The sequence below is a fragment of the Triplophysa dalaica genome, chromosome 23 (assembly GCF_015846415.1).
Source record: "Triplophysa dalaica isolate WHDGS20190420 chromosome 23, ASM1584641v1, whole genome shotgun sequence".
Classification (NCBI taxonomy): Eukaryota; Metazoa; Chordata; class Actinopteri; order Cypriniformes; family Nemacheilidae; genus Triplophysa; species Triplophysa dalaica.
In genome coordinates this window covers 11,496,161-11,521,660 of record NC_079564.1, presented here as the reverse complement: position 1 = coordinate 11,521,660, position 25,500 = coordinate 11,496,161, and the positions used below count along the sequence as shown (strand labels likewise).

Here is a 25,500-nt window from a genome sequence, read left to right as displayed (position 1 = left end):
TGTATGTGAGGCAGGTCGGGCTGTGGAACTCCTTGAGAGTGCTGAAGCTGACTTCTGCTGGCAAAACTACAAACTATTCAGTAAATTTTCTTCTTTTAATTACATTCTTGACTTCTTGTCTTCATTCATTCATAACTGGTCTATGGGTCTTTTACTGTCTCTCCCCTACATTGTTTTGAAAAATTTCAGCAAGCTTTTAATTATTTTTATCAGTCACAGCGTCAATGCATCTGGCGCTTCGTTGGAATGTGTGTTTCACTTTTCCAGCTCTGTATAGACCGATTAATATATGACGCAAAGCATACATCATTAGAGTAGCATTTCTAAAGCATACAGAGCAGTCAGTCACAAATAGCTCTCACTGTGCTTTGATGTCATACGCCGATCCGTCTGCGATTAAACATCCGTCACAGGCGGAAAAACTTGAGGATCCAATAGCAAGTGAATATAGTTTATTTAGCATACATTAGTATAACGTGTTTTAATAAATTTTAAACAATTTTCACTGTGAAATTAAGAGTTAATTGTCAGTATGTGAGGCTCACTATGTTACATGATTAAATCTTTAATCTTTAAATCGCTCAGCAAGTCAGCTTTTCTAGAGACAACCAAGTGTGCTCCTAACTGATAATGTCCCCAGAAAATAACAATTTTTACAAGCAAAATATAACAGCATTTAGATATTTGTTATTGTTTTCTACTGTTTCTAACCATAGCTTTGATTTCTAATAAACTTTAGAATACATTTTTACTGTTTGTTTGTTTGCTGAAAGTTACTCTCCCACCAAACATTAAGGTTATATCAAATAATTGTGAAATGACTTAGAGAATGTAAACACGAAGAGCAAGTTAATCAGCTTTATGTGTTGAATTATTCTGAAATACATTGCCCACTTTCAAAACTCTTGTCTTGTTTTTTATCAGATTGTAATATATCATCTAATCACTCCTACAACATTGAATTTAACATTTTTACTTGTAAAATCTCTATGATCTATGACTTTGTGAGACGACACACTTTCACTGTGGATTTAGCAAAAACAGTAAACCCAGGATAGAGAGGATGAGTGAATGTGGTTTTGACTCTGTGGATGAGGGTCATTGTGTCAGAGACGCTGTAGAAGGACAAAATTCCTGCTCTGTGATCCACAAACACTCCTATTCTACAGGAGCTGGACACTACAGGGAGATCAGTGCGTTTGTTTTTTTGCCAGAATGAGCATTTGGAGTCAGAGCAGAACAAACTCCAGGACTGATCATTACCTCCAAACAAACACTCATTATTCTGTCCACTCCTGCTGATGCTCTTATATGACACTGATATACTCACATCACCACTCCACTCAACCTCCCAGTAACAGCGTCCACACACACTCTCTCTACACAACACCTGCCGCCACCCATCAAATCTGTCTGGATGATCAGGATACAGCTGGACTCTACCAGCGTTAGTAGCTGTTGTGTTTCCATCAGACAGACGGATGTATTTATTCACTGTGTTTAAATCCAGTGTGAACTGACTGAAATCTGATAAGATAAAACACAAGTGAAATGCTAAACAAATCTCATAATCACGGAATTTGTACATATTTACATATTTTATTTTCTATTTTGTTTACTTTGTGTGTTTCTCAAAAATTGCAATAAGGTTTGTCATTGTTTAATATAATAATTTGTTAACACACCAAGACTAAGTCAAGTCGAAATGTTGCTTTGACTCCGTTAAGTTTGGGATACTGGAGTGTTAAGTTAACTCAACGTATGTGTTTGAAGCAAAAACATCCAGTTAAATTAAAAACTAACTCTATTACCGAATATAGAGAAATGTAAATATGTGAGCTGTAAAACATAAAATGGTGTGAATAAGAAACTCTAATAAACTGACTCCGTTGATCGAGGGGTCTCCAAACTTAACTAACTTAACTGAACTCTGTGCACATACTTGAGACTCTGTGTCAGACATGAAACATATTCTTCCTCCACAGAAATACACAATAAACTGCATTTAGACTAGATAGAAATAAAAGTTATGATTCATCAAAGTCGGAATATTTATTTAATTTTATGAATTAAACTGTATATTTGTTTTCATTTTTAGTCACATTTACTATCAGCTTCTTCCTGCTTATTTTCCATGATTATTTTGTATTTTTTCAATGTCTAGTAACTGACATGTGTGACCTAAACGCTTTTCATGTGCAAGTGAATTGAAGTAAATAAATATACAAATTTCATAGAAAATTCTTACATTGTAAGAACTCCTCCCTCATGGGCTCATCAGGAACAATTGTGATGTATGAAACTAAAGACATAAACAAACAGACATAAACAAACCATATCACAAGAATAAATTAACACAGACACAAGAGAGTTAACACCACTACTCTGACACTAACAACAGCACTGTTGTTCACAAAACAAAACATTCAGAGTCTTTTACTTCCATAAATACTCTCAATATGTTTGAAAGCCAAAATCACACATTTCACTTTTACATTTACATTTACGCTTTTATCAAAAGCGACTTACATTGCTTTAACCTTAACATTTTACATAGGTATTTGCAATCCCCTGGGATCGAACCCACAACCTTGCTCTTACCACTGAGCTACAGGAAAGCTTCACTTCACTTTAACGGAACGTGACTGGCACAGATATAATGTCTAACGGCACTCATGTTTGTGTGAAATAAAACATAAAACAAGACTAAATTCTGAGAATGAATGAATATCTGATACTTAACCTCCACCAGATATTTTCTCCATTTCATCTCTACAGAAATTCTCCAGTTTTTCTTTCAGCTGACAGACAGATTTTCTCACATCATCAAAAGAGACAAGAGAACTGACAGTAATGTGAGAAACTGTAGATTCAGGAGGTGCAGAAAGACACTCAAAACTCTGAAGAAGAAAAGACAGAAAATATGAAGTAAAGATGCAGAGAGTTTCATTATCTCCAAACTTTCTCCACTATTCTGCATAACAACCGTATATTAACTGATTTATTAAAGCACTTATGACATCAGATGACTTCTGAACCTGTCGTGTATTTCATAGTTGTGTTACCTTCAGGAAATGAATGTGATTGTCTGTGTGTAAAAGCTGCTTCAGTTCAGTGTCTCTCCTCCTCAGATCTTTAATCTCCTGCTCCAGACACTTCAAAACTCCTTCAGCTCGACTCACTGCAGTCTTTTCCTGATCTCTGATCAGTTGTGTCACCTCAGAGCATCTTCTCTCAATGGAGCGGATCAGTTCAGTAAAGATTCTCTCACTGTCCTCCACTGCTGTCTGTGCAGAGCGCTGGAAAAACACACATTACAACTACAACAATTACATCTTACTGCCACACACACAACCTGTGACACACAGTGAACTTCAGAGGGAATAAAGTGAATTCATCTTTACTTCTATAATGCTTTATTGAATACAAAGTGCTCCAAAACACCTTTACATTAACAAACAGGTAAATAACAATCATTTTTAAGCATTGCCGATACAGAAATCAGTTCAGGCTGATCTTCAGTGATCTATATGGCATGCCATCTTTAAACTAAAAGTCTTCAGTATATATTTTAAAGGAATCCAGAGAACCAGTGAGATAACAAACTCTTCAACACTGGAGGAGTCACATTAGAGTCATAAACAACTTTTTTATCTGTCAGCAGTTGTTGATCTTCTTCAAACTCACCTTGTAAGAGTTCAAAGTCTCTCTGAGCTCCTGAATCTTCTTTTCTCTCTCCTGGATTCTCTGCTTCAAGTTTCTCTGTGTCTCTCCCAAAACTCTCTGTGATAAACCAAATACTGTAAATCTCCATATGACATAAAACTGAATGCAGAGAATTTATAACACTTCAACCTCTTGTTAAAACACATCTGACTTCATTATAATGACATGTGATGTTTTAGCATTACAGTTAGCATTAGCATACAGATGTCTTCATACCTGTTTCTCAGTTCTTTCTGCTACAGCTGTTACAGTGTCATGATCTTTATGTTGGTCCATCGTACACAGATAACAAATACACTCCTGGTCAGTGCGACAGTAGATTTCAAGATGTTTTCTATGTTTTGAGCAGATCATCTCATTGAGTCGTCTTGTAGGATCCATCAGATTGTGTTTGTTCACATGAAAGAATTGTTCATGTTGTTGAAGATGATTTTGACAGTAAGAGTTCAGACACTCCAGACAGGACTTGACAGCTTTGTATTTTCTCTCAGTACAGACGTCACACTTCACATCTTCAGGTCCAGCGTAACATTGATCAGAAACAGCAGTTTGAAGTCTCGTCTTCTTCAGTTCTTCCACCATTTCAGTGATCATCACATTTTTGTTTAAAGCAGGTCTTGATGTGAAGGTTTGTCTGCATTGAGGACAGCTGTAGATTCTCTTCTGATCCTCCTGATTCCAGCAGATTGTAATACAGCTCACACAGTAACTGTGTCCACAGGGAATAGTCACTGGATCCTTCAGTAGATCCAAACACACTGAACAGCTGAACTTGTCGTGAGAAATATTCCCTTCTGCCATATTTCACTAATATATACAGAGAGAAAGACGTGAGAGTTTGAAAAAGTTTTGTTTTCTCTGAAATGAGCAGCTGAAGTAGTTTCCTGGTTTTGCGATCATGAACCTTGAGCTAAACAGATTCATTGGTTGGGTGTGACTTACTTTCACCTTCAAAAACCATCCAGCAGTTGTCAGTCTCTCACAAATTGACTCAGACATCAGTACAAATAGAAATTGTCCATAAATTTGTGGCCAAATTATGACACCTTTCAACACACATTACATTATCAATCTCCTGCACTTTAATTCTGACCAATATACAGTAACTTTCCTCTGGATGGGGGCATGATGGGACGTCTTAAAGAGTTTACCAATAGTCCATGGTAAAGGTTTTCCTCTTGGAAACATTGGGGACATGAGGTCAATGTTTAGTTGGTTAAATCACCCCCCAGTTCCTATAACATGTTGCAATGTCAATTTACAGTGATTTGCTGAGCAAGATACTGATCATTACAGCAATAGAGAAATTGATGCCACAGCATAATTCATCTTTCAGTACAGGCAATGCACAGCAAACAAGATAAATCTTTATAGATATGTGTACAAAAATTCATAACTTAAGGGTAAATAAATACATGTAGTAAGAGCAAAGGAAAAACATTTAAAGAGAAAACATTCAACAGAAATGCCTTTGAGCAAAAAACATAAAATATAAAAAAATGAAATGAGAGGGAGAACTTTGAAAACATTTTGTAATAAAATTAGATGCATTTTAAATGAGTTATAAAGAAACATGTTACCAACATGCATAGAAATTTAATGTAGCAAAACTTGAAGCAGGTGACTATTTTACACCTTTTACACAAAATATCATGAACTACAGACAACTGAAAAGGTCTATTCTATATATTTTACATTGTAATCATAAAATCATTTTATTTTTTATACTGCACACTGTTCAGACCATATATGTTACAGAAGTAGCTGTATTTTTGGACGGGCTATAATGGCTTGAATCCAAAACAAACCAGCTACTGTTTGATATGAATTTGAATGCACAATTCTTTTTTGAAAATGTTAAAAACAAGAGTTATCTCATTTTGGAAATAAACTTTTCAAATACACACACACACGCACGTACATGCTGTACTCGCAAATACACAAATCTTTGACATGGCCTTACCCAATATTTAAGAGATCAAGGTTATATTTTTCACAAAATGTTCTTTACATTATGTAGAATGATTTCACGTAGAAAATCCCAATAAAATGACTTAAGCTGCGGTTTTAAAGACAGGGTCATATATGTTGTACCCCTGAAAAGGGGAAGATGATTAAATGACAGAAAACTCACTTTTCTGTTTCTCCACTGCAAGCTTTATGTAGAATGGAGAAATCTCGCGAGCTCTCCCCCTACTGTTCACGCAGACCAGAACAATCGATCCAGAACAATCGATCGTCCAACATATCGTGCCAATGAACTGATCACGGATAAACTCAGAATAACCATTAACAACATATTTATATTTAAATAATTTTCTACATATTCAAAAAAGCAAATATATATTTATATATATAATATAACTATATATTTCAGTGTACACAGACTTATGCGTTTTTAAAATACACATGTTCCCTTTTCAATCTGTCACATATAAATATATATGCAAAGTCTAGTAAGTCAAATATGTTTCTTGGGAGCTCAGTTACGTGGCTGCATGAACAAAGAATACTGTCTGATAATGTCGACCTTCTTTAAAGAGATTGTCCACCCAAAAATGAAAATTCTATCATGAATTACTCAACCTCAAGTTCTTCCAAAACTGTATAAATTTCTTTGTTCTGTTGAACACAAAGAAAGCTATTTGGAAGAATGTTAGTGACAGAGATTTAGGGCAACATGACTAGTTGCTTCATAAAATGAAGGTTGATGTCAGGATCCTGTCCTTCCTGTCCTGAGTCTGAGCCTTGTGGACAGGGTCGTGACAGTACTATGTCTTGTGTGTGTGTGTGTGTTATGTCTTGTTTGGAGACACGTGTCGGTATGTTTTGATATTTCGGTGCGAGTCGTCCGGTTTTTTATCTAACTTCGCCCCCTTGTTTCTCCTTTAGTGTCCCATTAGTGTTTCATCTCCCTCACCTGCCCCATTACCTTCCCGTCAGTCTTTTTGAATTAACACATCACGTATGAAAAGCACAAGATTGTCATAGAACACATCTGGACCAAACCCAATGTCGCTGTGACATCTTTAATGATAAAAAAGTCTGATTTTTCTTACAAGCAGCTTAGACAATATGTTGTGAAAACTTTTGTTTTCTGCTAGTTGCCTCACTAATTCTGAAATGATCAGCTACTAAAGGATTTATGAGGATGACAGGTGCATGTCCCTTAGACAATGCTCACCAAAGCATCAGAAAGTCAAGTACAAAAAAATGTATAAACAAAAACATCCTGTTTCCATTTCTTTTAACCCATAAATCATTCCAAAAATAACAGATATAAACAATTCAGGGATTACTTTCATATCTTACATTCTCCAGTTATTCTTGTGTGTATGACAATAAAATCTAAAATATGTTAGTCACAAATAAGACAAACTGATGGTATTTTTGCTGTTCGTAATAGTGAATGTCAATTCAATTGTCTTGAATTTATTTTCTAAAACTAAAGCCCAATGATTAGCTTTGCTTCTATTTAATTCTCAGTGTGTGAAATAGAATAAAAACGTCTTTTAAAAATAAAATAATTACTATTTCTTATGTCTTATTTAATAAGTGGTAATGACATTACATTCAAATTTAAGGACAAATATTTTTTCTGATAGAAAAGAATGCGGCCGAGTAACTCTTTATAAATCTAATACACATGAGTCTGATGCGAGAATAAACTGTAAAGCTTTTCAGATCCAAGTTCACATGACACAAAAATGTGTTTCTGATCAATGTAATTGACTCAAAGGAGATCCCTGATATAAATCAAACAGATCTTCCCAATCTGACACAGACACACAGCAGATTGACAACAGGCCAAAATATAGAATATACAGATACATATTCAAACCTAAAAAAAGAAAAAGGAAACAACTGAGACTATAAAATGCAACATCGTTAACGGATTCGTTTGGCCAGACTTTTCCTCTTCTTGTTGTTGTCCTCCATCTCTCTAAAAAAGATTTCTTATGAAAGCTATAAAAGTTCTTCAGTCGAGAATCATTATTTAATTTTTTTTTCATTTACTTAAACTCATTATTTAGACAGTAAATTAAAAAATAAAAAGATTGTTATGGCTCTTTTTATCAGTTTTTCTGAAATTATAGAAATTCTTGGTTTCGGAGCTCTACCATTTTTTCAAATTGAATTAAAAAGTTACCATTGATAAAGTAAAAAGATTCATTTAGCCTTATATATATTGGACCAAGTATAGTTTTTCCTTTTTAAATTAATTACGGAAAACTGCAATTTTATACATGCAAATTACTTAAGTTCTCAAGGTTTTAATTCTTGACTCAAAAATCTAATTGTTAGCTTTTTAATTGAAGATCAATTTTACACACACGTTCATTTAGAATAAATTAGCTTAATTGCTTTTGGTATTCATTTACTGTATATTTAACTTCATAAAAAAAAAAAATTTTGTTGGATGACATAGAACTTTACTTAAAAAAGTTCAATGTTTTCATGAAGTACAAAAGTGACACCTTCTGATCAAAACAATGTTCCAAACAAAATTATATGATCGTATAATGAGTATTTTCTTCTCAAACACACATTAAAACACCAACAGAACTAGATGTACATTACCCTCATGATAAACATCAACATTTATTTCAGAATTTAATGACTGAACTTAACAAGCAAAATATAACAGAATTTAGATATTTGTTATTGTTTTGTAACTGTTTCTAACCATAGCTTTGATTTCTAGTACATTTTAGGATATATTTTTACTTCTGTTTGTTTGCTGAAAGTTACTCGCCCACCAAACATTAAGGTAATTAAGGTAAAGATCTTAGAGAATGTAAACATCAAGAGCAAGTAAATCGGCTTTATGTGTTGAATTATTCTGAAATACATTGCCCACTTTCAAAGCTCTTGTCTTGTTTTTTTATCAGATTGTAATATATCATCTAATCACTCCTATAACATTGAATTTAACATTTCTACTTGTAAATCTCTGATCTATGACTTTGTGAGACGACACACTTTCACTGTGGATTTATCACAAACATTAAACCCAGGATAGAGAGGATGAGTGAATGTGGTTTGGACTCTGTGGATGAGGGTCATTGTGTCAGAGACGCTGTAGAAGGACAAGATTCCTGCTCTGTGATCCACAAACACTCCTATTCTACAGGAGCTGGACACTACAGGGAGATCAGTGCGTTTGTTTTTGTGCCACAATGAGCATGTGGAGTCAGAGCACAGCAAACTCCAAGACTGATCATTACATCCAAACCAACACTCATAACCCTCTCCCTTCCTGCTGATGCTCTTATATGACACTGATATACTCACATTACCACTCCACTCAACCTCCCAGTAACAGCGTCCAAACACACTCTCTCTACACAACACCTGAAGATAATCATCAAATCTGTCTGGATGATCAGGATACAGCTGGACTCTACCAGTGTTAGTAGCTGTTGTGTTTCCATCAGACAGACGGATGTATTTATTCACTGTGTTTAAATCCAGTGTGAACCGACTGAAATCTGAGGAGAAAAAACACAAGCGAAATGCTAAACAAATGTCATAATCACGGAATTTGTAAACATTTACATATTTTATTTTCTCTTTTATTTACTTTGTGTGTTTCTCAAAAATTGCAATTAGGTTTAGCATTGTTTATGATCTGTTGACCCAGCAAGACTAAGCCAAGTCAAATGTTGCTTTGATTCTGTTAAGTTTGGGACACTTGAGTGTTAAGTTAACTCAACGTATGTGTTTGAAGCAAAAACATCCAGTTAAAATTAAAACTAACTCTATTATTACTGAACATTGAGAAATGTAAATACGTGAGCAGTAAAACACAAAATGGTGTGAATAAGAAACTCTAATAAACTGACTCTGTTGATGGAGGGGTCTTCAAACTTAACTAACTTAACCAAACTCTTTGCTCATGTAGCATACTTAACACTCTGTGTCAGACATGAAACATATTCTTCCTCCACAGAAATACACAACAAACTGCATTTAGACTAGATAGAAATATAAGTTATGATTCATCAAAGTCGGAATATTGAGTTAATTTAATGAATTAAACTGTATAATTGTTTTCATTTTTGTCACATTTACTATCAGCTTCTTGCTGCTTATTTTCCTCGATTACTTTGTATTTTTATCAATGATTAGTAACTGACATGTGTAACCTAAACGTTTTTCATTTGAAAGTGGATTTAAATAAATATTCAAACATCATAGAAAATTCTTACATTGTAAGAACTCCTCCCTCATGGGCTCATCAGGAACAATTGTGATGTATGAAACTAAAGACATAAACAAACAGACATAAACAAACCATATCACAAGAATAAATTAACACAGACACAAGAGTGTTAACACCACTACTCTGACACTAACAACAGCACTGTTGTTCACAAAACAAAACATTCAGAAGCTTCGATAAATAATCTCAAAATGTTTGCAAGCCAAAATCACACATTTTTCATTTACAGAACATGACTGAAACAGATATAATGTCTAACGGCACTCATGTTTGTGTGATATAAAACATAATACAAGACTTAATTCTGAGAATGAATGAATATCTGATACTTATCCTCCACCAGATATCTTCTCCATTTCATCTCTACAAAAATACTCCAGTTTTTCTTTCAGCTGACAGACAGATTTTCTCACATCATCATAAGAGACGAGAGAACTGACAGTAATGTGTGAAACTGTAGATTCAGGAGGTGCAGAAAGACACTGAAAACTCTGAAGAAGAAAAGACAAAAAATATGAAGTAAAGATGCAGAGTTTCATTATCTCCAAACTTTCTCCACTATTCTGCATAACAACCGTATATTAACTGATTTATTAAAGCACTTATGACATCAGATGACTTCTGAACCTGTCGTGTATTTCATAGTTGTGTTATCTTCAGGAAATGAATGTGATTGTCTGTGTGTAAAAGCTGCTTCAGTTCAGTTTCTCTCCTCCTCAGATCTTCAATCTCCTGCTCCAGACGCTTCAAGACTCCTTCAGCTCGACTCACTGCAGTCTTTTCCTGATCTCTGATCAGTTGTGTCACCTCAGAGCGTCTTCTCTCAATGGAGCGGATCAGTTCAGTAAAGATTCTCTCACTGTCCTCCACTGCTGTCTGTGCAGAGCGCTGGAAAAACACACATTACAACTACAACAATTACATCTTACTGCCACACACACAACCTGTGACACACAGTGAACTTCAGAGGGAATAAAGTGAATTCATCTTTACTTCTATAATGCTTTATTGAATACAAAGTGCTCCAAAACACCTTTACATTAACAAACAGGTAAATAACAATTATTTTTAAGCATTGCAGATACAGAAATCAGTTCAGGCTGATCTTCAGTGATCTATATGGCATGCCATCTTTAAACTAAAAAACTTAAGTATATATTTTAAAGGAATCCAGAGAACCAGTGAGATAACAAACTCTTCAGCACTGGAGGAGTCACATTAGAGTCATAAACAACTTTTTATCTGTCAGCAGTTGTTGATCTTCTTCAAACTCACCTTGTAAGAGTTCAAAGTCTCTCTGAGCTCCTGAAGCTTCTTCTCTCTCTCCTGGATTCTCTGCTTCAAGTTTCTCTGTGTCTCTCCCAAGTTTCTCTGTGACAAACCAAATACTGTAAATCTCCACATCAGTTTCAGGAACATCAGTTTGAAGTCTCATCTTCAGTTCTTCCACCATTTCAGTGATCATCACATTTTTGTTTAAAGCAGGTCTTGATGTGAAGGTTTGTCTGCATTGAGGACAGCTGTAGATTCTCTTCTGATCCTCCTGATTCCAGCAGTTTGTAATACAGCTCATACAGTAACTGTGTCCAGAGGGGATAGTCACTGGATCCTTCAGTAGATCCAAACACACTGAACAACTGAACTTGTCTTGAGAAATATTCACTTCTGCCATATTTCACTAATATACATAAAGAGATAAAGACGTGAGAGTTTGAAAAAAGTTGTTTTCTCTGAAATGAGCACCTGAAGTAGTTTCCTGGTTTTGCGATCATGAGACTTGAGCTAAACAGATTTTTCTGTTGGGTGTGACTCACTTTAACATTCAAAAACCATCCAGCAGATGTCAGTCTCTCACAAATCACAAAGTCTTGAAAACATTAGGGACACGAGATCAAGGTTTAGTTGGTTAAATTCCCACCCAGTTCCTATTAAGTGTTACCTAATAGGATTTAGAATACAATGAAGAAGTAGTTATTTTTCATTCTGTTTTATTACAAAATTGTGTCTCTTCAGTGTTTTGCTAAACAAGAAAATGATCATTACAGCCGAAGAGAAATTGATGCCACAGCAATAACTCATCTTTCAGTAGAGGCAATGCACAGGAACAAGATACATTTCTACATGTTTACACATATTCATAACTGAACGGTAAATAAATACATGTAGTAAGAGCAAAGGACAAATATTTAAGGAGAAAACATTCAACAGAAATGCCTTTAAGCAAAAAACATACAATATAAAAAATGAAATGAGAGGGAGAACTTTGGAAAATTTTTGTTATAAATTTAGATGCATTTTAAATGAGTTATAAAGTAACATGTTACCTACATACATACATAGAGAAATTTAATGAAGCAAAACTTGAAGCAGGTGACTATTTTACACTTTTTACACAGAACATCTTGAAATACTACAGACAACTCAAAAGCTGCATTCAATTTATTTAACATTGTAACCATAAATCATTGTAACATTACACACTGTTCAGTCCATTTATGTAATAGAAGATCCTTCTCTTTCAAATGAAGCGTTTGTTCCCAAAATGAGATAACTCAGTTGTTTATCATTTTATGTTTTATTGTCTTTTATTGTGTTAGCTGTATATTTTTTGTTATTATGGCTTAAATTAAAACAAACCAACTGCAGTTTGATTGATATAGATTGGAATGCATAATTTTTTTTACGGAGGTATCTAATTTTGGAAATAAACTGTTCAAATATAGACACACACACATGCTGTACACACAAGTACACACACACAGACCAAAGACAAAGCCTCTGTAAGCAAAGAAATAGCACCATGACAGAAATGATTCAACAGGCAAGAACACATCTGCTTCTGCTATTTAAGTCTACCACAGGCACAAAAAATAAACCATGAAACTTCAGCAGATAAAGTCAACTGTAAACCAGCACTTCACTGACCTTTGGTGTGACATCTTTACATGAATCACAGGAGGTTCTTGAGTTAAAGCGTAATGCTTACAGTAACCAGCCAAACATTCATAGGGTGAATTTCTTTCTTTGAATGATATGATGTATTATCATTAATTCTTTAAATATTAACATCACATAAATACACAGCATTGAGCTGTAGAGACAAATGAGGAACGTGTTCCCTTTACAGGTGATTCCACTTTTCTCTTTTTACTAGAGTCTTGAAAGCAGTAGTTAAACAGTAAACCTTTACTTCTTCACCCAAAACAATCGGTTATAATCAACTAAAAATCTAGGATTTAATAACATGTTATTTCTAAAATGCAATGTAGCACTATGGCAAAATAAAAAGTAACCCAGAACTCCTCATCATTTTTTAATTAGAGAAATGCATTTTGTAAATGGCTGAAATGAACAATAATGACAATAAACACATAAAAACCAAATCAGACAAAAGAAGGAAAAATGTTTTCTTAAGATGCTAATTGTAAAATCTGGATGTTTGATCATAAGCGCACAAGCTGTCCAAACAGACATTTTGGATTTACACATCACAAAAGCCAATATTGTCATGGTACAAGCCTGGACCAAACTCAATGCCGCTGTGACATCTTTAAGCGTCCAATAGCAAGGCAGAGAATAGAAAAGTCTGATTTCTCTAACAAGCTGCTTAGACAATAAAATGTTAAATCTGCTTCCTTTCCCACTAACTGCCTCTATAATTCTGAAATGATCATCTAATAAAGGTTTATGAGGATGAAAAGTGCATGTCCCACTAACAATGTTTACCAAAGCATCAGGAACTTCCTGTTTTAAATCATTTTACCCATAAGTCATTTTAAACACTATAGGGGTTACTGTCGTATCATAAACTCAAATTTAAGGCCAAATATTATTTTTAAGAAGTGTATGTGACCCCAATTTCAATAGGAAAGAATAGGGGAGAATAAAAAAATTACAATCACTTCGAAGCTTTTTAGATCCAGGTTCACATGGCACAATAATGTGTTTCTGATTATCATCATTGACACAAAGAAGATCTCTATAGGAAGTCAAATATACCTTTTCAATCCTGTATCAATGCATTAACCCACAAACAAATAGAAGACTCACAACAGGGAAAAATATAGATCATACAGATACATATGCAGAACCTAAAAGAAGAAAAATGAAACCACTGAGACTATAAAATGCAACATCGTTCACGGAATCGTTTGGCCAGACTTTTCCTCTTCTTCTTTCCATTCTTCTCCTTGCTGTCCTCCATCTTCCTGGCACGGATTTCTCTCATGAGATCAAAGAAAACCTGCAAACGATTCCAATATTATTTTCTGTATTTTACACTATAGCTTGCCTATAGGTAAATTGTAAAATTTAGTATTTATCTAAATCAAAGATAACCAATAATTGCACAATTACATATTGTTAATTACTTGACGTTTCATAGATGTTAGTATCCAAGACAACAGGAATGTTGGTCATATTATTTTTAAAATAAACAGAAAAGTGCACCTGAAAAAAATTTATATGTAAAAGTAGTTTTACAGTTGTCTCCTAGCACAAACCTTATCTACATTGGCGCGGGTCTTAGCAGACGTCTCCACGTAGCAAACGCCCCACTGATCAGCTCTGGCTTTGGCTTCATCTGCGTTAACCTGCCTCCTGTCCTCCAGATCGGACTTGTTCCCCACCAGCAGAAAGGGCACGTTTTCATCCTCCTTCACCCGCAGAATCTGCTCTCTGAGTGTGAAAAGAATGGTTAGCTTATGTCTGATGTAATGTTACTCTAAGGGACCTATCTTACATTTGGTATCTCTGGACACAATAAGTCGATAATATAAGAAATTATTATTTTCTCCAAAAGAAATAAAATTATGTTTGCCCATGTGAAACTAACTGTCATGATGCTAGCACATCCTGTAGTGGGTGGTTGTTTACTGGCCCAAAAGAGCCCACCCCCAGATCTCTATGATATTTTGTACTTTAGATTTTGTTTATTGCTTCCAAAAGTAATACACCAAAAAAATCCCACAAAGAGCGGTAAATTCAATTTTATTTTTATAGTGCTTTTACAATTTGCATTACATCAAAGCAGCTGCACATGATAAATGTGATGTTTGCTAAAGCAAGAAATAAAATACATTGCAAATGTGTCAAAAACTCTGTAAAGTAAAAAGATCATTGCATTCACAAGACCATCATTAACTAAAGAGAAAATCAATGCATCTCCTTTAAATAATCAGAGGAGTGTACCAGAAGGAGAACTATAATTTACCTGAAATCAGCAGTTGCTGCAAAAGATTCAAGTTCAGTGATTGAGAAGACACAAAGGAAACCTTCCCCGCTGCGAAAGTAGTTATCCCGGATAGCCGCATAATCCTCCTGACCTGCTGTGTCCAGAATATCAATCTGGACTTCCTCACCATCCAGAACCACTTTCTTCCTGTAGCTGTCGGCTTTTGTGGGTTCATAGTCCTCCACAAACTTCGAAAAGAAAAGCGGTCTGTAATTGATCCATATTAAGCAATTCATTCAATCATTTAAATGTGTTGTATAGAAAGCATCCACATCCTCACCTCATCATACATGAACTGCAAAGTTAAAGCTGACTTTCCAACACCACCACTGCCAACCATGATCACTTTATGAAGAGCCAGAGAGTTCTGGCCTTTCGGCTTGGCTGCTGCCATGGTAACAGTCGCTTTGAGGCGGGGTTAAGAGATGAGTCTGCAGTAGTGTTTTTGATCAGGACAGGTGGGATTGGGGAGGTCGTGAAGATACAGAAGGTCAGTGGAGTGAGGGGTCGGGGTGGATCATGGATCGCTCTGTGTGTCCCTAAAAAGGGGAGAAGCTTGATTTTATTTGTCAGTTTACATGTTAAGTACAATTCTTCAGAACTTATATAAAACAAGAACAGGACAACCTTGCTTTACAGTAGTCATTTTACAGACCTGTTAATGTTAAATACAACCAAACTAAAAACAAGCATGATTAATCCTTTGAAATCTTTTATTAAAATATAATAAATCATCTAACATTTGAAATGGCTCTTCTGTTGATGTCATCTAGGGTGCTCCAAGCAAACTATTTCTTCACCTTTTTTATTAAAATTAATCAATTAGATTAAAAATTGTTCCAAAAATCAAGCCCTACACAGTATTCAGAAATACTGCCGGTATATTATATATTTATATTATAAATGTATTTGTTCTCTCGCATTTGCCATTTTGAATAATGTAGGAAAGCAAACAGTTCCGGGGCACTTTTGACTACCATTGTCCTACTATGGTAGTCAATGGTGCCCAAGAATTGTTTGGTTCCAAGCATTCTCCCAAACATCTTTTTCCGTGTTCATACAGATTTGAAACAACTCGGGGATGAGTAAACCTTTATTTTTGGATAAACTGTCCCTTTAATAAATTTCCTTAACAATTTGTTGTAAATAGAATGTCTTATAGAACTGACACACCCTTTGTTTAATTTAACTTTCAGTATGTAAATTTATAAAAAACTAATCATGTAAGTCTCTGATAAATTACACAATTTTTTTTACATAGCTAAAAAGAGAGAGCCTCCTACAGCAATGAATTAAAAAGACAACTTTAAAACATAATAAGTTGACGCAAGTAACGTGTTGGCATCTAAACCAACAGGACTAATACATCTATCATAACATATCATATTATTGTATAGCAATAAAGGATGTATATCCCTACAAACACTTTTATTCATAACAGCTAATGTACTACAATCTTTAATGCACGTACACAAGCCTAACGCCACAAAAGATCGCATGTACACATACAGGAAAAACCCCTATGAAACCCCCTGGTTTATCATTTGATGATCCATTATCTTTCCTCCTCAAACAACAACGTCTGTGTTCCTGACCATCCAAACACTTTATGGCACTCAAAGAAGGGCAGAGTCAACTGGTTTTAAGAGTCTTCATAACTATTATTACAGACTAACTCTCTGTGCATCTGTAAACAGCTCTAATGGTCCATACGCTTCTCAGTTATATCTGGGTGGGGTTGAGCAAGTGACTAAACAAGACACCTTATCTAGCATGTCAACACAGCACAAAACAAACATCTCTGTGTTGATCCTCAGATTACAAATGCTTTGCCCTCAAACAGAGTTCCTACTGAATCGACCCCTGGCAATCAATTAGTCAAAGCTGCAAATGATCATAGTGTAAAAAACTATTTAATATGACATATTAAGGTTGTATAGGAGTAAATAATGTATCAAAGTCCTTATTATCTACAGGCCTGTGTTTGGTGTATGAGAAGCCAGGGTTGGGTCTGCTTCAGTATCAGCCTGCAGACAGTATCAGTCTGCAGGGTTCATCGCATCTCACAAATGTACACATGGGAGACATGATCACAACGTCTCTGTATTTTAACCAGGAATATTTAGTAAACAGACATAGTAAATCTATAGTGTTCTTCTAAGTGCATTATGAACGCCATGCAGATATCGTGGCATATAAATATGGCGTTTATTCAATAAGACTGTATGTATCAAAACACAATGTTTCAACCATAATACTTTTTTGTACGAGACTGTCTGCTCTCTCTCTCTCTCTCTCTCTCTCTCTCTCTCTCTCACTCACTCACTAGCTGGCCGGCTAGCCATCATCACACACACATATCATCTATCAAACCACCGGGTTTTAAATGTATAATAAGAAGAAACATCAATACACTAAACACTTCACACACACGCATGTCCTAATACTTAAAATACATAAAGAGTGCAGGATCTTACCTTTGTGTCTGCTCGTTCCACCCTTGAAGGTAATCCAGAGACACACAAGGACTCTTGGGAAGGGGGAAATTCCACCTCTTCCTGATCTCTCTTTCTCTCCTACTGTCGACACCACATCCCGAACAATGTCATCGGTTCCAGAGCCAATGTGCCACAAACTTCACTTCCGTGAGGATTTACAGCGAGTGTACGCCGGTTACTGTGATCTTTGGTGTGGCAGCAGTCTGTCATGGGCGTGCGGCTCCGATGATGAACCCGATAGGCGGGTCACATGGATCCGCTTCGGTTTTCCATGCAGGGAAGCGCACGGCGCCGTGTGCGCATGCGCGAATTACCCCCTCCCTCTAAACGAGTTTTTTTGAGTGTAATGGCGGGAAATAATTCGACGGATGTGGTGCATTTAAACGCTGACGTTTACACGCGCATGTAGTTATATTTTTTTAAAATAGGAGATTCTTAATTTAATCGTGGTTTTACTACAGTTAAATTGTAGAAAACTTGTTTTTTTGACGGATTAAGATATTTGTTACCAAATGGTTATTCAGGTGGTATGCGCTAACGTTAGTTGTTAATGAAATAACTGACAATTAGTTATAAATTGGTTTATATGTAATGCTTGTTTTGTTCTCATACCAAGTAATTACAGTAATATAATTATAATACATCATTACATTAAATGTAGGACTATTTTTTTAATAGTTATATAAAACTCTGTAGGTACTTTAATTATGAAAACCCAAACTTTTACGCCTGATTTGAGGTCCAAATATGCTGCTAAATCATGGAATGAAACCATTCAGCTAGTGCGAAGATGTATGGTAAGTAAACTGCCTTTATGTTATCTCTTTGTATTAATGTGTTTGCAGATGTTTTTTAAGTGCATTAAAGCTATTTACCCATTCTTTATCAACATGTGTTCCCTGGAATTGAAAACCGCAATGTTCTAACATGACCAGTTTAGCTACAGGAACATTATACATAATTACTTGCATGTATTTACATTAGAAATAATTGGGCAGAGCTGGATCATATATGTGACAATAAAGTATGATTAAAATGAAAACAGATAAACATTGTTTCTATTTGCATATTTGTAGAAAATGAAAACCCTAGAAAAGCAGGTCAAAATAACTGAAAGGATTCTCTGTATTTTCAGACCTCAAATACTGCCAAGAAAAACAGTTCATATTCACTTTTAAGCAATACAACTGTAATATATCTACATGTATTTAGGAAAAGTTCAAAAAGATTTGTTTTATGTGCTAACATGGGTTTTCATCTCAATTTTCATGTGTCTTTGGCTTTATTTTACTCCTTAGTTTTTAATTTTACTGTTAATCGAAAGACAATGGACTGAAATGGCCACAATACATCTTGAAATGCTAATTATGTGTTAATTTGAAATGGTCTTTTAATTATTACCATGGGTGTATATCTGTGGTTCATACAGATATTTTACCTGATGCGGGTTCATTTGCATGCTCATTTAAAGGACCTCTGAATGATGTCATAAAAACAGGTCATGTGAAGGTAAACACTGCCAACTAGTCATAACTACCCTTGGTCACATGATGTTAGAGTTTGTTCTTGGTATGCAGATTGCTTGCCATTATGTGCGTGCACAACTTCCTAAATTTGCTCCAGATGTGGTGCTACAGACTATAACGTTCTTGAAAGTACTGTGCCAAAATATGCAAACGGCTCGTCCTCTTCCAGAAAGTAAAATATGATCAACTTTGTTTATTCTGAACATCTGTAAGGTGCATAATAATCCTTTAAAGTTTCTGAAGTGCCAATGGCTTGTTTTCTCTGGACCTGTTTCTTTTGGGATTTTCAAAACATTTCTGTTTTAATGTGGGTGCTTGCAAGACAACAAATACAAAATGATTCTCTCTTCATAGGACAAAACAAGGACAGATGGTAGAGTTTGTGAGCCGATCGCAAAGTGTCTCCAGAAGATCAATGAAGCACTTAATGGTAAGAATTCCTTTTATAGCCAAGTGCACATTTAGAATTAAAGACTAACATGGTTATGTGAATAAAAATGGCCTACTTCAACTTTTTTTGCAGTGTCTTCCCTGACAGCCATGGTGTCTAGGCTGGAGATGATTGCCAAGCATAAAGGGTTTACATTTTGCACACATAGAGACATGAAATATTGCGCTCAGATTACAACAAATTGAATAACAAGCATGCGTTACAGTAGACCGAGAGAGAATGTGTCTAGTGACTATGAGCCATGCTATACTCTAATGACTAATGCGAAGAGCTATCAGTGTTTAACTTTATTGATTGATAATATGAAATTTAAGTTTCAATTTTCACACATCGCTTTGATTTCAAAATGTCAATGATGTCACACATTGGGTTTACATTTAACTGGATCAATGGTACAGTCTTTACAAACCTACTGTACTAGTGTGTGCAGTCAATAGTTCTGAGCTGACAAGCTCTTGTTCTTTGTAGATTGGGGTCACACTTGAGTCCCACGGAGACTGTGTGTTACCTGACAGCAGACATGTTTTACATTGAGGTGGTGCTACTGCTGGGGGGAAAAGTGGAAGACGTGAGGGTGGCCCATCACGGCGAAGCTCCAGTGGTGAGAGAAATGTTCACGAGCTCGTTTAAAAATGCTGTCAATGTTTACATGTAAGTTATGTTTTGTTTGTCTGTTTTTAAGTCAAGTCCATCATTCCTTCAGTTGTTGAGGTAAGAACATTTGTTAACACTTTACAATAAGGTGCTATTTGTTAACAATTAGTTTATGCGTTAGCTAACATGAACTAACAATGAACAATACTTCTACAGCATTTAATATTCATTCTTGTTTATTTCAGAATTTACTCATACATTATTAAAATCAAATGTTGTCACTGTAAACATAAGTGAATGCTCCATGAACTAACATGAATAACTGTGTTAACATGAACAAACATTAGCAAGCATTAATAAATGGACAATTCCGTGAAAATGTCAACCTTACCATGTAAAAATTACGTTTTTACCAACGGTTTTACTATAGAAACAGCACAGATTTTAACATTTGGTGGTTCAAATACCCATGTGAGATCTCTCTTCAATTTGTAAAGCATTTGTTTTATTTTTAGTGCATGATTTTTCATAGTCAGGTAAGTGCCATTTTCAGGATTGTCACATCAATAACGGCACATATTCCTCATAAATGGACACATAAAAAATTAATATAAAGTACCTATGTTCTCTATGTTCCTTATGTTCTATAAAGAGGCATCCCTTCTCCATTCATTGGGTATTATTGCTTCAGGATTGTGCATTTTTTTTGAGAAATCCTACAAAGTTTATCGTCTCCCAAAAACCACATCCTTTTTTCGTCACATCCATAACGAATGTTTATTTCCCTTTTTTTATATAGATTTTTTTTTCTTAGGCTGACATTTTTTACGTTTAGACTCTATCGACAAGGGTTCAGTAAAATATAATCAGATGGTTCAAAATAATTTTAACAATTTCATTCTCTGAGCATTTTTATGTCACATCCATAATGCAAAATGTCACTTCCATAAAGCTGGAATTATCCAAATGCGGAAAAACTAAATTATTTTTTGTTAGCTAATGTATTTACTAATGTTAACTAATAGCACCTTGTTGTAAAGTGTTACAGAACACTTCTTCGTTATACCTGTTAATATATATGAAGAAATGCTTGCTACTGTAAGTGTGCCTTATCTACACAGGATGAAGAAATTTCAAGAGTTCTCTATGAGGTTGGAAGACCTTGTGTGTTTTTACAATATACCAGGAGAAAGGTATCGCCTTCCCTGTCCGTTTATGGATGAACTTTGCATATTTCTACTGGTCAAATTTCTCTAATGGAATATGATCTCTTCCAGTGATGTCAAGATTAAAATCTACACGGGCCTTCGGCATCTTGAGAACGATCTCCTAAAGATATCCCACTTACCAAGGTAATGCTGAAGTTTGAACTGTTTGAGTATAAAAACATCTATAGTCATAATATGCAATAAGCAAATGACAAGTGCATTCGCTGTTATTTCAATTCTAGATCTTTGAGAGAGAGTGACCTTCATGTTGACCTCATTCTGAATGGCAGAATTGCAAACGTCCAGCCAGCCCAAGAAGGTGAGCATGAGGTGAACTAGCTAGATCAGTGCGTTTTATTATGCGAAATATCAAACTATTGTTTTTCTCTGTGACTTACAGGCACGCCGATGAAAATAGAATACTATATAAGTCGATTAGACGTTTTAAGGGGGTTGTCAAGCACAGGTAATGTTGAAACTTAAAGAGTGTCCAAAATTATGGACATACAATTAGTCTAATGCAGTGCAGAATTGATGTCCAGACTTGAGTCTTCTACTGATATGGCTGTTGAATTCCATACAGGTGAGGTTAGTGGTGGCCAGGTTGCCTTGGTAACCGTGGGAAGTAGTGACACCTCACACAGGCTGCAGATGGAGTCGCTGATCTCCACTCCCCCACAGGTTGACTTTTATGGGTGAGTAATGTGTTTTATACTGGCTGTCTTTTCACAATCTTTCTGTCGCTTATTTAAAGATATCTTTATTTACATTATAGTTATAATTTATTATTATTATTATGGTTAATTATCTTAATAATTAATTATATGTATATGGATCACCAGAGTAACTCATTCAGATGTTCTTTAATGCTTACTGTTAGTCAGTGTGCCAAATCCTGCTCCTAGAGATCTACTGTCCTGCAAAGTTCATTGCCCACGCTAATCAAAGACAACTGAACCAGCTAATCGACATATTTAGGATTATCAGAAAAATAACAGACAGGTGTTCTTAAATAGGGTTGGACAGAACTGTGCAGGACAGGGGATCTCCAGGAGAAAACCCTGCCGTAGGTTATATTATACCACTAGTGGGTGAGCAGTGAGTATTAGAAGTAACTAATTTGCTCCAAGATTTCAGCTGTCCGAGTCAGACGACCAAAACATCATCAGTTCAAATTACTGTCGCCTTGTGGTTTGGCATAGTTGACTGAAAAACACTGTGACCCTCTTGATACCTTTACTCATGACCTAAAAAAAGTTATCGACAAAGAAATCTTGTGTCTGCATACAAAAATATAAAATGAGTTTTTTTTGGCCTGTAGATTTCCATTGTTTCAGCCGCTGGGTGAGACTGGCTCTGCATTACTCCCAGCTACCTTTCTCCTCAAACTACAGCCGCCATTACCTATGCTCGCCTCCCTCATTGAGAAAATGGGCAAAACAACAGGTGCATAACAAATTGAGATTTGCAAAATGCCCTTTTTAAATAAAACATTGTCTTTTATGTAAAAAAACAAAACCTTAATTCTAACTTAAATAAATACTGTGTAGATGTTGTAGTACCAGAGCAGCACCTGCAGGTGGAGCCTTTACCACAGTTACTCATGAAGACCGGCACATTGCAGAACTCCAAAAGAACCTGGACAGACGACCTTCAGTTTGATGTGGTTTGTTAATATGATGGAATATCTGAAAAAATCTTTTAGCTGTGATTGCTGAAATATCTAAAACTGCAGAGGACTGGTTTCTGTTTGTCTTGACTTGCACCCATCATTCTTTGCTGCTTGCAGAGTGTTTCTTTTGGGATACCAGACGAAATCGTTCATTGATTCCTTTGGTCTGTTCTGTCTTATTTACCTTGGTTGCTTGATTTGTGCATTTCTCAGCCATTGCCGGGCTCCGAATACCACAGTTATGTGTTCTCGGCTGCAGAATGGGACCACGGGTCATGGAAAGGAGCCCTGATTCACACAGTCCCCTTCACTCACCCCAGCCATGTCCCTGCATTACTGGATATCCTTCGCCATCAGTCTGCCATCAATGTCCTGTTGGGAAGCTGTTTCAGTAACCACAAGCATCACATAGGTTATTAACTCATATTCAGGACACGTAATCTTTTATGTCATTTATTGTCATTTCAAGATGCAGCCTTCTTGCTTTTAAAATAGGTGCTGGCTTACCGTATGACCTGACATGTGAAGTCCTTCCAGAATTAGACTATTGCCTTTCTTTCACATTCAGCCTTGAGGATAGCGATCACCTGGCTGTTCGTAAGGATCTTCATATATTCAATCTGAATTGCACTGAATGAGGGATGTATGAGAGGTTGTGCTATATTTTGTATATATTTTTTGAAGGTATATTTTTAATTATTTAATGCATTTGCTTAAGACCTTGAAATGTTGAAATTTACATGGTGTTCAATTCTTAACAAATTCTTTTCCTAGACAATTTGTTAAAAACAATGAAATTCTTCTCATTCTCTTGTTTGTCTTCTCGCATGTTTTTTCTAACAGTTTTTGTGATGGTGGCAGATTCTCGTCAGTTGAGCTGCAGACTCCTGATGCCTTACTTTGTGGATCATAATCTTGATGACTACGTATCCAGAGTCCTCATGCGGTAATTCAGCATTTTATGGTTTGATCACAATTACTTGTTGGTCACGCTTAGAACAAAGGCCTATTTTATGAATGGATCAGGTGCTTGTCTGCACTCTTTTAGTTGCGGTGATGCACACTTTTGAGAAACCCACACTGGCAAGGGCTGCTGCCCAAGACCATCATGGTACCTTAGTAGTGGGCACCTTACTGGAAAACTTAATTGGGGGACATTATATTAAATGTGAAATGTCAACATGTATTTGTTAAATATTGTTTTCTAAAAAATGTAAAAATTTTGTATGGGAACTAAAATTCATTTAGAAATTTTAACATTTCACAGCATTTGTTATAGTATTAATTATTAACTATTGAATCAAGAAGTCAAGGAATTAAATCAGATTTGTTTTTCCTCTTCAGGTGCATGTCCATTCCTATAACAATGAGAGCCATACGCAGGACTGTTGCGATTATGAAGGGCCATCCCTCACCTGACCCATCATGCGGTCCTGTAATGGAGAGCACTTCTTTAACAACCCCCGTCTGTCCTGACGTATCTGGTCCTAACATCATGCCTGCCTCCCATGAGGCCGATGGGAAGAACGGCCTCCCCTCATCTGCAGGCTACTATGTTATGGCTGTTGGTTCTGCCCAAGCGGCTAACAATGCAAATACAGATGCTGTTGCTAACCCTTCCCCCTGTCGTTCTCTTGGTGTCTATTAACATTGGGTGTCCGGTGGAGTTCCTGCAGAGCTTCTGTAGAGCAGGAAGTGTTTATACTACAGATTTTAAGTTATTTCTTAGATGCTTTTACATAAATAAAGAAAAACCTCTTAAAGTTTTTCAAGTTTGCTGTAGTTGGCGGTTTTATTAACTCTTTAGATACTTAAGGTTAAATCATAATTAGCCCTGTTTCTTAATCCAAAATTTAAATCAAACTATAATAACTTTGTAACTTGCCATAATGTCAAGCAAGAGCAAAAGGAAAAGGCAAGTGTGTAATGCCTTTCTTTAAGTTCATATTTGATATATGACTTGATACGATTAATATAGGCTGTGTCAATAATAACATTTAAAACTAAGGTTTTATACATTTTAAGATTAAGATGCATTTCAAAACATTACTTGGCATTAAAATACCTCCAATGTTGCCAGTATTTGCAGTTTTGTACAGCTTGCCTAGTTTTCATTCTGTTTTGCTTCCACATGTGTGCCAGTCTGCATCAACAGATCCCCAAAAACAGGATGTAGATAGCGTTCTTGGGTTGCATACCGTTGAAGCAGAGCGTTTTACTATAAAGGCATTCTGGGTCTTGGCATTTGACCCCAGTCCAGACAGAACAATCCACAGATTGGTATCACACAAGCCACTCGAAAGTATGCAAGTTTTCTTACAATACATTTTTTGTAAGGTTTTAAAAAATCAAAAAAAATTCAGTGA

At 35.7% G+C, this 25,500-nt stretch overlaps 3 protein-coding genes and 1 pseudogene across 6 annotated transcripts; 1 reads left to right on the top strand and 3 right to left on the bottom strand.

Annotated features, from left to right (window-relative positions):
• Window positions 1-437: 437 nt before the first annotated feature.
• LOC130412947 (tripartite motif-containing protein 16-like) lies at window positions 438-5,867 on the bottom strand. The gene is made up of 6 exons (XM_056737765.1): window positions 3,943-5,867; window positions 3,688-3,783; window positions 3,066-3,299; window positions 2,744-2,900; window positions 2,249-2,302; window positions 438-1,527 (listed from the first exon to the last, which is right to left on the bottom strand). The coding sequence occupies exons 1-6, from the start codon at window positions 4,525-4,527 to the stop codon at window positions 995-997; spliced, it is 1,659 nt and encodes a 552-aa protein (XP_056593743.1). The 5' UTR covers window positions 4,528-5,867; the 3' UTR covers window positions 438-994.
• A 1,207-nt stretch (window positions 5,868-7,074) lies between these two features.
• LOC130412954 (tripartite motif-containing protein 16-like protein) lies at window positions 7,075-11,733 on the bottom strand (annotated as a pseudogene).
• Window positions 11,734-11,923: 190 nt separating this feature from the next.
• ralaa (v-ral simian leukemia viral oncogene homolog Aa (ras related)) lies at window positions 11,924-17,971 on the bottom strand. Its single transcript, XM_056737770.1, has 5 exons — window positions 17,663-17,971; window positions 15,466-15,724; window positions 15,165-15,373; window positions 14,455-14,629; window positions 11,924-14,195 (listed from the first exon to the last, which is right to left on the bottom strand). Exons 2-5 carry the CDS (start codon window positions 15,577-15,579, stop codon window positions 14,073-14,075), a joined length of 621 nt encoding a protein of 206 aa, XP_056593748.1. The 5' UTR covers window positions 15,580-15,724; window positions 17,663-17,971; the 3' UTR covers window positions 11,924-14,072.
• Window positions 17,972-18,014: 43 nt separating this feature from the next.
• zgc:111976 (uncharacterized protein LOC553663 homolog) lies at window positions 18,015-24,906 on the top strand. Of its 4 annotated transcripts, none has more exons than XM_056737762.1 (17): window positions 18,015-18,088; window positions 18,380-18,480; window positions 19,564-19,639; window positions 19,733-19,787; window positions 20,129-20,261; window positions 20,343-20,371; window positions 21,376-21,447; window positions 21,532-21,606; window positions 21,705-21,781; window positions 21,863-21,928; window positions 22,046-22,157; window positions 22,784-22,908; window positions 23,013-23,128; window positions 23,348-23,546; window positions 23,630-23,731; window positions 23,978-24,080; window positions 24,479-24,906. In XM_056737762.1, exons 2-17 carry the CDS (start codon window positions 18,391-18,393, stop codon window positions 24,780-24,782), a joined length of 1,734 nt encoding a protein of 577 aa, XP_056593740.1. In that variant the 5' UTR covers window positions 18,015-18,088; window positions 18,380-18,390; the 3' UTR covers window positions 24,783-24,906. The 4 variants fall into 4 exon arrangements, with proteins under 4 accessions (XP_056593740.1, XP_056593742.1, XP_056593739.1 ...); XM_056737764.1 differs by having other exon boundaries at window positions 18,022-18,207; XM_056737761.1 differs by having other exon boundaries at window positions 18,022-18,298.
• Window positions 24,907-25,500: the final 594 nt, after the last annotated feature.

Excerpts from the sequence above, each read along its gene's own strand:
- LOC130412947 (XM_056737765.1), bottom strand. The coding sequence starts at position 4,527 with ATGGCAGAAGGGAATATTTCTCACGACAAGTTCAGCTGTTCAGTGTGT. Across the intron at positions 3,784-3,942 it reads CAGAAAGAACTGAGAAACAG|AGAGTTTTGGGAGAGACACA; the intron begins GTATGAAGACAT and ends GGTTTATCACAG. Across the intron at positions 1,528-2,248 it reads GAGGGAGGAGTTCTTACAAT|ATTTCAGTCAGTTCACACTG; the intron begins GTAAGAATTTTC and ends TTATCTTATCAG.
- ralaa (XM_056737770.1), bottom strand. The coding sequence starts at position 15,579 with ATGGCAGCAGCCAAGCCGAAAGGCCAGAACTCTCTGGCTCTTCATAAA. Across the intron at positions 15,374-15,465 it reads TGCAGTTCATGTATGATGAG|TTTGTGGAGGACTATGAACC; the intron begins GTGAGGATGTGG and ends TTCTTTTCGAAG. Across the intron at positions 14,630-15,164 it reads GCAGCAACTGCTGATTTCAG|AGAGCAGATTCTGCGGGTGA; the intron begins GTAAATTATAGT and ends TTTCACACTCAG.
- zgc:111976 (XM_056737762.1), top strand. The coding sequence starts at position 18,391 with ATGAAAACCCAAACTTTTACGCCTGATTTGAGGTCCAAATATGCTGCT. Across the intron at positions 22,909-23,012 it reads GAAAATGGGCAAAACAACAG|ATGTTGTAGTACCAGAGCAG; the intron begins GTGCATAACAAA and ends AATACTGTGTAG. Across the intron at positions 24,081-24,478 it reads GTATCCAGAGTCCTCATGCG|GTGCATGTCCATTCCTATAA; the intron begins GTAATTCAGCAT and ends TTTCCTCTTCAG.